This window comes from Manihot esculenta, chromosome 13 (genome assembly GCF_001659605.2).
Source record: "Manihot esculenta cultivar AM560-2 chromosome 13, M.esculenta_v8, whole genome shotgun sequence".
Classification (NCBI taxonomy): domain Eukaryota; kingdom Viridiplantae; phylum Streptophyta; class Magnoliopsida; order Malpighiales; family Euphorbiaceae; genus Manihot; species Manihot esculenta.
The window spans coordinates 30,978,689-30,989,647 of record NC_035173.2 but is presented as its reverse complement, the minus strand read 5'-3'; the positions used below and the strand labels follow the sequence as shown (position 1 = coordinate 30,989,647).

Sequence of the window (10,959 nt, the reverse complement as noted above, 5' to 3'; positions counted from 1 at the left end):
TAGTTACTGAGTTTTAATTTTTTTTTTTTTTTTTTATTGCTGAATGCTGATTGATCTTATATCAATTGGATTAGTATGCTTTGCTTCTTGCAGCATTTCTTTTGACACTGACAGGCATGCTATTTTTGGTTGGACCATTGAGTGAACCCAACCGTCCACTGCATTGGCAGGTATGCCAATATGAACCAGTTTATCCTTCTGTAGCTTATTGAATTTGGTTATTGCTAGCAAGGATGGTCCCCTACTGTTACTGAGGGCCGCAACGGTTGAGGATCTTCCTTTCTTTGTGTTCTTATTTGAAGTTGCCTGCATTAAACTTCAACTACCGCTAATAATTGGACAAGGCTGGTTGTGATTGCAAAAAGCGCCTTCACAAACACATGTATAATATCTAATATTTAGGATAAACATCAGGTGTTTTTCTGACTTTTAAGGGTTGTAATAATATCCCCTGAAATTAAAAAAATGTTACATAAATTTGCTTAACGATAAATATTTGCACAGTGAAATCCTATTTAACCCGGTACTATCGGTTTTTAAATAACATGCTAACGTGGCCTCTTCAGCGTAGAGTTCAGCTAAGTATATCTTCAACGACACAACAGTTAGCTTTCGGCGAGAGCTTTTGGCGTGACTTCTTCTCGCTAGGGACTTCAACGCCCTTATATTTACTCCGCATCAGAGAAACTATAAAGTAAGACCGATGTAATTTTAGATGGTACAACAAATCAATAAAAAATGATAAATAAATTTAGAAAAAATAGTAATTAATTAATATTTTTTATAAAAAAATTAATTAGTTTACTTTATTTATTTATTGTATCATATAAGCGTCTGTCTATATGATATAATGGTCGATTTTATAAATTTTTTATAAGGGGTGGAGTGTCAAATAAAAGTAATAGAGGAGAATAATTTATGTTATTTCTATTTAAAGGAAATGTTATTCATAGTTTTTTTTTATATTTAGCGTGATATTTATATTTTTAGAATAATTTATATTTATATATTTATATTTATGTCATATGTCTTTAGTTTTTCCAAATACATCTGATTTATAGGAGAGGAAGTAATAGATTTATGCAGGTTCATTGGAAATGAATGCTTAGTGAGAGAAATTTTTAGAGAAATAATGAAGATGAGAGAGAAGAAAAGAGAGTGAAGACTTTTTAGTTGAGGCAGGTGGGAAGAGAAAGAAGACAATACTTTACCGCCATATTGGATATACCATGACAACAACTTAAAAACCACAATAGAAGGTAGGAGGATTTTACAGTGCAAAGATTTCATGTTGAGGATTCTATGTTATATGTATAAAATTTTTGAAATTTTATAGATTTGGAAAATAAACTTAAGAATTATTAAAATTGTCATTACTTTTTTAAGGACTCTAAATAGGTGACATCATATCCAATCCATGTTATACTGTGAAGGAGCAAAGTAGCGAGAAATTTCACCTCTTGGAAAATTATATAATTTGACAAGAAAATTGTTGTCACAATAGTAGATGTTATTTTTAAGGGAATTTACCATTTAATTCCCTGAGAAAATTTATTAATTCATTTTTTAATTTTAAAAACGAAATCTTCCAATTTAACATACGATATTATGAAATCCAAAAATATAGAGTTTATAGTGGTTATGTAAGTTTAGATGGAGAAAAAAAGTTCATCACCTTTTATCTTTTTTTTTTATCTGTTAGTAATATCTAACCGGCTCTTTATTATAGTGCCATTTATTTTCATCATTCTGATCTATACGTACAGATATATTAGAGTATCTCTTGTCTTGCTCTTCTTCCTTTTGTCACATATAGATAGAGTTGTAAAATGACTTGATTTGCTCTTTTTCCTCTTGTCACGTTGTTAGATTAGGCTTCCTTCAGATAAACTCACATGTGAGGTCAGTCCGGTCTGATTCTCCTTACCGGATTGAGACGCGCAACGTGAAATTGATTCACTTTGAGAAGGGCTTGATGGACTTTGAGTCTATTTTTTTTTTAAGCCCCAACCTTACTCCAAATATAAAAATATTGGAAACACTTATCACAATATAGCAGATGTTTTTTTTATTCACTGAATATAGCCTATGTTAATTTGGGCAGCCATGTATATAGATAGTTGAGAAACCAAAGTTCTTTTCATATGAGTTAGTGCTCGGAACACGATTACGTTATTATATGTATTGAATTCAGACGATGCCAAGTAATAGGGCATACAGAAGATTCGTACCATTGACCAAGATGTATCGTCTGTCGTGAACCACAAATACCAATGCACATTATTGATCTTCTACAGTAGATTTGTAATGATTCAATCATATATCGATCAACCACATTTGGTGCCATGGGGGCTATAGGGTTTTGCAACTAGGACGTCTAGTGACGTGTCTATATGGGATATTTAAAACTAAACTTTCTATACAAGGATTATGCTCGTAAATTAGGATTTTTCGATTTTGATTCTAAGTATAATTTTAATTAAATTAAAGTTGAAATAAAAAATTTGATTTTTGATTGTTAGAAATTTAACTTAAAATCAAATTTCTGTTCTGGATTCAGTTTAATTTTACACAATTTCATGTGATTTCAATTTAATTTTAATTTTAATTTTGATTCTAGATTATTTTTTATGGATGGAAAAATTTATTAATAAAAGAGAGAAACATAAGAGAAGCGCAAAACCCACCTGCCAATTCTAATTTTGTTTGATTCTACTGTTATGATTCTATTTTAACCCTAATTTTAATTTCAATTTTAGTTTAAATATATGTTAATTATTGCGTATTGAATTGCAATATTCTTTTGTTTTTCTAAATAGTAAATGGTTTTAAATTTTAAATATTAAAATAATATTAATAAATGATACTAATATTTAAATAATAATAATATTAATTTTAAAAATATATTATATATAATTTTCAATAAAAATATTATATTATTATGTACAGTTATTATTTGTTATTTTTCAATTCCAACACAATTGTTTCTTCCAATTAGATAACTCTAGAAACTGTGCACTTGCATGTAATGACTCTGCAATGAGGCAGTGAATATCAACTTTAGGCCTCACATACTCTGCAATGAGACAGTGACCACCCTAGTCTGAGGGACCATATGTATGGATGCATTGCATATGTCAAACAAGTACTTGTAAAATCTTGCGATTCAAGCATCAATTTTTTTTTTTTTGTTTGACGAAGCTCTTGTGGGGAATTGGACACAGGAATAAGGGGGACCAAATAATCTATGGGTAAAAGTTCATGACTTTGTAGCATAACGTTTTATGGACCATTTAATAGGCCACCCATTTTCTCTGTTTCCGTTTCATCAATTTGAAATAAGTACCAACAGCAAGGTTTTTATTTTCTTCCTTCAGCTTTTGAAAATTTATACATAGAGAAGAAGAAGAAGAAGAACACTCATTTCAACAATCATGCATAAGCATACTAGGACATGTACGTAAAATATACATGAGACATTTCAAGTATATGATCAATATCAACGTATACGTAACAAATTGCTTCATGGGTTGTGCTTATTTGCCTCAACATTTTTCAGACCCCGGCCATGCACTCCGGTGGGGCAACTGGGTATCGAGACTTGTCGGTGCAGTAGTCGTAAATCATGTGGTTGATTCGAACCCACCGATATTTCCTAGCTTCTACAGCGTTGAGGGATTGATAAGTAGTACCCTCCCACCAATTACTAGGGTTTGCTGCACAATTTGCTGGTCCTGGAACTGGGCATCCTTCAATGTCAAAGTCCTTGTAGTATGCATAGAAAGGAGCTTTGCTCCAGTCAATTTTTTCCAGGCCACCTCTTGTTGCCCAGTCATCAGCTTCCCATAATGTTGAGTAGACTCCCATTGACTGGAACTTTGGATATGGGATTCCTTTGGCTTCATTATTCTTGTAAACCCTAATTGGCACATCATCTACATAAAACCTGCAACCCCACCAGCAGTAACATCATTAAGATAGATCACTGCTTTAACATTGTCACAACTAATTCTGATCTTAATAGTTATGGCCTCTCAGTTAATGGATACTGACCTTACATAGTGGACTGGAAACTACATTAATTAATATAAAGGACAAAAACTACAAAAGTTAACCTCCTTGTAATAGTCGATTAAAACTGTTCGTCCGGTTAAAACCGGTCTAAATAGCATCTCTCGTCGCACATTAAAATTTGAAAAGAGTTTATAAATAGTTAGGTTTAATTACTAATTAAATATGTTTAAATCAGTTTTAGCCGCTGAATAATTAAACTTACACAATATGGTGATGGTTCCAGAGGATGGTGTAAGAGTGGAAGTCTGCAGAAGGGTCAAACCACAAGTTAATTCTTTGTTCTCTATCACCTTTTCCATGAGCATAGATATTTGTTTGGACAGTGTATGGCTGTCCTGTCCTATTCCCCAAGAATTCAAAGTCCAGTTCGTCTCTTATGTTGTCGGTGTTCGAATTCATCTACAACAAAAAGTTCAAGAAAAAAATATCAAGTTCTAACACTCGAAGCACAGAGATTACTGGAGTCTCTCTTTTCTTTTTTCTTGCATTAATTAACAACATACATAAAAGGCAGTGACAGTTCCTGCAGAGTCTCCAGGGACGAGCTTGATCTTCATGCTTACACGACCAAACAAGTACTGCATCTTGGATGCAAACCCACATCCTGAAATTCAACAAATGTAATTAATTAATAACTACGATCATAGTAATCTAATCAATTATTTAATAATTAAAGTGAGCCCACGAGAAGTTTAACCTGAGCTTTGGTCAAGAACGAGTTGGATAGCTCTCCCTCCATCGATTTGCCTGATATGTGACTCAGACCAGGTGACTTTAAAATCCTGAAGAAAAGTTGCAGGTCTAGCAGAGACAGGGAGAGAAAATGAGAGAAAAGAAAAGAAAAGAAAGAAGAAAGCAACGCTTCTTAAGGAGAGACACAAGGCCATAGTTTGTGGTTGTATATACTAAAAAGAGAAGTAAATTAAGAGTATGATTTAAAGAGGGTTATGAGTTGAAGCTTATATATAGGCGTGGAGGATTAATAGGGCAGCGAAGGCTAAAAGATGGTGACTGCTCTATTCAAATGGAAAGCAACACTTAGCGTTTAGCTTTCAAGTCCAGCTAATGGCAAGCCGTCGCTAGGCCCTACTCAACCGTCAAAGTTATTTTGGTTCGAGCTCTTAGTAGGCCTGGCCATGGGCTAGTTCTGTGATCTAATTTGCCTATTGAATTTGAGCCGACCCGATTTTTAATAGTTTTAAAACAGTTACGATTTTTTGATAGTTGTGATATGATTTTAATTTAGTTTTCAAGTGATTACAGTTCTGATTTTTTATAGTTTCAATTTTGATTTTAATTTAAAAAAATTATAATTGGTACACTTTAAAAAAGATTTTGATCCAATTTAAAAATCGAAATCAATTTGATTCGATTCTAAATTAAATCGGTTTAATTTCAAAATATAAAAAATACTCTTTTAAAAAAAAAAGCTATTACATATAAAAAAATATTTAATTTTTTATTTAATTAACAAAATATTCTTCATCTTGTTATTTTTGTAAGTATTTAAACATAAAATAAAAAATAAAAATCTTTTCTTTTTGCTTCAAATAAACAGAGCCATCTTTTTCCCAACACTCTCAACCCATAAATAGGGAGATACCTATCATCTAGTGACTATTGCTTCTAGTTTGTATGTTGAAGATATCTGTGGCCAGCCGTGAGATGGTGACTGACATGGAACGGTCCGATTGACGGCCACTTCCATTGTGGGACCTACTTCCATGTGGGCCATTCAGTCTACTTGGACGATTTTATGCCCATCACTTCAACTTCTTTACAAATAAAACTTCCATCTTCTGCTTACTAATCTTATCTTTTAATTCTAATCTTCACACGCTAAATACACGTGGCTGCTTCATCACCAATCAAACTAAGTATCAAACCATAAATACACTACTAAAATTGAAATTTTTGAATTTTTTCTCCTTTAAATAGAAAAAATTATTAAATTATATATTAATTATATATATATATATATATTTTTTTTTCATTTTTCATTCCATTATTTTTTAAAATTACAGATTTTAAGAATAATTAAATAGATATTTTCCATACAAATAAATGAATGAAAATTGGAAAATTAAGAGAAAAAGAGACCCACATATGTGAAATCCATATAAAATGATGCGAAGGTAGAAGACAAAGAGATCACTTTTTGTATTTGAATAATTGGAATTGAAGAATCAGTGTGATCAATCAGGAGACGCCACGTTTCACCTAATATTCCTTGGGAAACTTGCCCACGTTTATCTTGGATTTCAGTGTCCTAACAACAGAGCCATGTCATATTTCATGTGCACGTGGCATTATTTTATTGGAAATCTATATGACTGGGGGTTTGCCGAAAAATTAATGACTTGTGGGACCGTAATTTGGATAATTATATCGCGTAACCCTCATTGCATATGAGTTATATGTAAAGATTAAATAATTTTATATAAAATGATAATTCAGTTATAAAAATAACTTTTATAAAATTATAATCATTTAACATTATTTTCTTAAAAAAATTTTTATTTTTATTTTTAATAAATTAAATAATAATATTTTTTTTATCAAATTGCTATTACATATAAAATTAGAATTTCTGGAGAGGATGTAATTTTTCCAACATGTGAGAGTGACCATTCAAGAAAAAACAGAGAGTGACATGGTGGACCTTACTCCTAAGAAACGTGTCAAATGTTGATTGACTAACATGTATACAAATAAGCCAATGAGATTTTAAGTTCACTAAATTGACATCTGAAATATACTTGAAAGGTGTAGATTTAATTGAAAAATGTTGCTACTTTTTCTAGGGCTATCTGTTTGATATCTCAATCAATTTTATCAACTTATCAAAATTTTACTATTCAAAAATACTTCGAAAGCAATATTTTTTAATTTAATTTATAGTCCCATGTTTATATATACAAAAAAATTCGCTTTGAGTTCAAAATATCAAACTTTTTAGTATTTTAAAAATTTTTATTATCCAAATTTTAATTTTGATCTCTTATTAATACAAATATTTTGTTATAATTATGACTTATAATGTAAACATGAAAATTTTTAAAGACTTATTTTACTAATTATAGTTAGAGAAATGTTCATCAATGTAATTGAAGATTATTTTCTATATTAGTTACAACACCGATTATAATATTATTTCTAAATTAACTGATATTTCTTTTATCACTCAATTGATACCGTCAGAATAGAATAATTAAATGAAATATTTAATTAAATTAAAATATCGGTCTAATATATATAAGTGTGTCATAGAAATGTCATTTATTTTTTACCCATATAAAAAAAGAGGCACTTTAGCTTATTAAAGTCCATGAAAGAAGAGAGATTAATTATCTAAATCGAATTTATATGTATTTATTGTGTAAATGCATTGAGTTCCATATGGATTCCATCCGCATTTTATATTATAGATTACGAATTCGATCTAAATAAGAATTTTGTATTCTAAAAAAATATATAGTATGAGAGGAATTAATTATTACAGTTTGTTGAGGGTAAAAAACATAAATAGTTTCAAATTTTTTGTGATTGTAACTATTTCCATATGGATCCCACGTAAATATGCGTTGCATGTTTTTACAATTGGGAACGTTGTTGATTAGTAGTTTGCTAATTAATGATAATAATAAAAAATAAAGTGTCAGCAACGAAGCTAGAGGTAAAAGGTGCAACTGCCGACTGTTGATTGGACAGGTAGATTTGACTAATTAACAACAATTTCATTTGTCACAGACAGTGTTGTCTTTTTTGTTTTCTCAGTTGTATTTTATAAGCATGATTAATTATGTGATAATAATAGCGTCAATAAAGTTAGTTGCTATAATGTTTCCTATTATCATCGTTAAATTTAAATTAAAAAAATAATTAAAATTTTTATAAAAAACATAATATTTTTATCTCAATAAAAAAATCCAATAACTATAAAAATTTATGGTACCATATTAAATTTAAAATAAATTTAATTTAATTTATAAATTAATGTAATAAAAAATTAAAACTCTTATAAAAAAAATATATTATTGCATTTACAGGTTTAGTGGTAAATATATTTAAAAAAAATATTATCCTTTTTCATGTTTGTGATGCCTTTAGCTTTTGTTTTATATATTACTGCTTTAATTCTTTCAATATTATATTGAGATTAAAATGTTAATTTTTTTTAAAGTAAAACTACTGATTCTATTAATAAAATAATAAAATTTTATCAAATAAATAGTGATATTATCTCAAATAAAGATGATTATGTCTAATTAATTTTTTAGCCAAAATATGAGTAGTTATAGTAGTATTATGACGAGTCTATCTAATAGAAATATCAATTCTAGAGTGTAACAAAAATTTACGATCATTCAAAATTAAACTCCTGTATAAGATAATTTGGCAAAAATACTTCTAAGTGTCTGTCTAAATCTCTGCATAAGATAATTTAACAAAAATACTTCTCTTTCTTTCTCATCTCTTGAACATAAATCATTAAAGTCTTCCGAACAAAGTTACAGAAGAAAACTTCTACGAGATAACACTTGAATAAGGTTCTAAGATTGGCGACTACGAGATAACACTTGAATAAGGTTCTAAGATTGGCGACTACGAGATAACACTTGAATAAGGTTGTAAGATTGATGTCGTCGCCGCGATTCCGGAAACTCATAATATCTAGTAAACCTCTATTGAATATTACCTTTCAAAACAATCGAATAAATAAAATTTGAAGAAAAACCAACCACTGAAACAAATACATAACTCTTTCACATTAATGAAAAACCTGCTCTCAGTAATTATCTATTAACTGAGAAGCAATCATCAAAATATAAAAAATTATAAAAAAATTCTGAAAACTAAGAGCTTTTTTTTCATAAAAAATAAAATGTATGCATATGAAAAACCTTTCCACCATATATAAATTATAAGTGACGATCGGAATATATTTAGAGTTTTTAATAGGGACAATAATATCTTATTTTTAATCGATAATCAATTAATGAAAAAAATATTAAATTTAAGGAGAAAAAAATGGCGTGAGTATCAAATTACGGAGTTAATTTTTTTATTTAAATATTTAACAATATTCTGTAGGTAGCCCTAATTAAGCTAAGAGAGAGAGAGAAAAAGATAATACGGGTTTGATATCAATTTCACTTGATTAGGCGTCACTTGTCTTTCTAAAATAAAGTTTCATAATTGGATAGCTAATTAATTTGATTTGACAATTCACAATCACATTATTCATTATCCAATAAAATTAGTTAATCAATATAATTATTAGTTACATTTTCTCGAATTTCAACTTTAAATATTGAATAATTTTAAAATTTTAAAAATAATATTTGAATTTTTTTAATTAATATTAGTTACCGTGCATCCACGTAATGGCCAAATTGAAAGGAAATGCTCTACGTCTGTTGATAAATTCAATATCAGGTACTGTGTCAGCATCAGCCTAGCTCAATCAGAGAGTTGCTAAATATATACTGGATGTAGACATATATATATTAGTAGTTAACAGATTAAATGGCTAGGGTTCCAATCAAGTGTATGTTATTCTAATTTCTATCTCATTGATGGAGTTTGAAAAAGGATTGGCTTTCCCTTCTCTACTTATCTAAATGTGTAGCCAAACAGAACAAGGCAGACCCACATAGGAATGAAATAATTAATCATGTAGGGTTTGTGAACAAAGTCCATGAAACTATTCTAGGAAAGGAGTTAGATGTTCTTATACCGTAAAGTTTTGAATTCAAACATTGTGGATGAGAAAAAATTTCTAATGGAAGAGCCCTCTTCATTTAGATTCAACATCTCGACTCTAAATTAGTCGGAATCAATAAGTTATCAAATAATATAGGTTTAATATAGAATGAAAACAACTCTATAGTTTAATTATCAATGGGTTACCGAATAATATAGAGTTTGATATAAAATGAAAACAATTCTATTGTTTAATTGCAGAAGAGGAAAAGGAAGTTGATGACCGCTGGATTCCTTCACCCCGGGCCAGGGGCTTGACCACAGCCCAAGGCCCATGACGTAGAGGCCCACACACCTGATATACATAACAAGTCTGGCTCATCCAACCCTCAAGGCCGGGCTCGACCCATCTTCTTCACTCAAGCCGGCCCAGCCCACACGAAGCAGGCCCTCTCCACTCAGGCTTAGCGTCCGGCCCAACTCTTGGCCCAGCCCAGGATCCAGAGAAATATTCACCAGACAGCCTGGCAGATCCGCTCGAACGTACGCACGAGGAGAATCAGAGGCCGTTACGCATGGAGCAGGCGGCTGATACCCTAGTACCTCCGAATCCGCATGGCAGAGACGCGTGACCCAATCCTGGAGAGACCTTTACACGTCACCAACAAGCAAGACAATGTATAAAAGAGGAGTCCCCTCCTCAGAAAGCTTAAGCCTTATTCAGTAATACAAAACCCTTGTAAAACCCTATTCTATTGGATCTCAGATCATCAATTGGCGCCGTCTGTGGGAAACGAAGGAGATCTTTTCATCACCAGAGTTTTCACTTTCAAAACCCACTGAGATCCACGATGGCAAACCACCAAGAAAGTAACCTTAATATTCCAAATGACCTGAGCTCTGCCCAAGAGGGGCAGCAGTTCTCCTTTTCTAGCCCTACAACGTTGAATAACCAAACACCTATTTCTCTTAATCCCTCGCCAAGCTTGGCAGGGAATACTTCCACCATGACCCTGCCTAACCAAGACATTCAAACCATGGCTCTCCAGCTACAAACCACTGCTCACTGGTTGGGGCAGATAATGCAACAAAGGGGACTTAGCATCCCAGTAAACGCACTCCCAGTAGTGGAGGAACCCAGAACCGATGCACCCCAACCTACCTCTGCCCGCCTCCAAA

At 31.3% G+C, this 10,959-nt stretch overlaps 1 protein-coding gene across 1 annotated transcript; it reads right to left on the bottom strand.

Moving 5' to 3' along the window:
* Nucleotides 1-3,332: 3,332 nt before the first annotated feature.
* LOC110629370 (probable xyloglucan endotransglucosylase/hydrolase protein 6) lies at nucleotides 3,333-5,018 on the bottom strand. Its single transcript, XM_021776307.2, has 4 exons — nucleotides 4,772-5,018; nucleotides 4,578-4,678; nucleotides 4,277-4,473; nucleotides 3,333-3,946 (listed from the first exon to the last, which is right to left on the bottom strand). Exons 1-4 carry the CDS (start codon nucleotides 4,959-4,961, stop codon nucleotides 3,556-3,558), a joined length of 879 nt encoding a protein of 292 aa, XP_021631999.1. The 5' UTR covers nucleotides 4,962-5,018; the 3' UTR covers nucleotides 3,333-3,555.
* Between the last annotated feature and the right edge of the window lie 5,941 nt (nucleotides 5,019-10,959).

Excerpts from the sequence above, each read along its gene's own strand:
- LOC110629370 (XM_021776307.2), bottom strand. The coding sequence starts at position 4,961 with ATGGCCTTGTGTCTCTCCTTAAGAAGCGTTGCTTTCTTCTTTCTTTTC. Across the intron at positions 4,474-4,577 it reads GAACTGTCACTGCCTTTTAT|ATGAATTCGAACACCGACAA; the intron begins GTATGTTGTTAA and ends TTTTTGTTGTAG. Across the intron at positions 3,947-4,276 it reads TGGAACCATCACCATATTGT|GTTTTATGTAGATGATGTGC; the intron begins GTAAGTTTAATT and ends GTGGGGTTGCAG.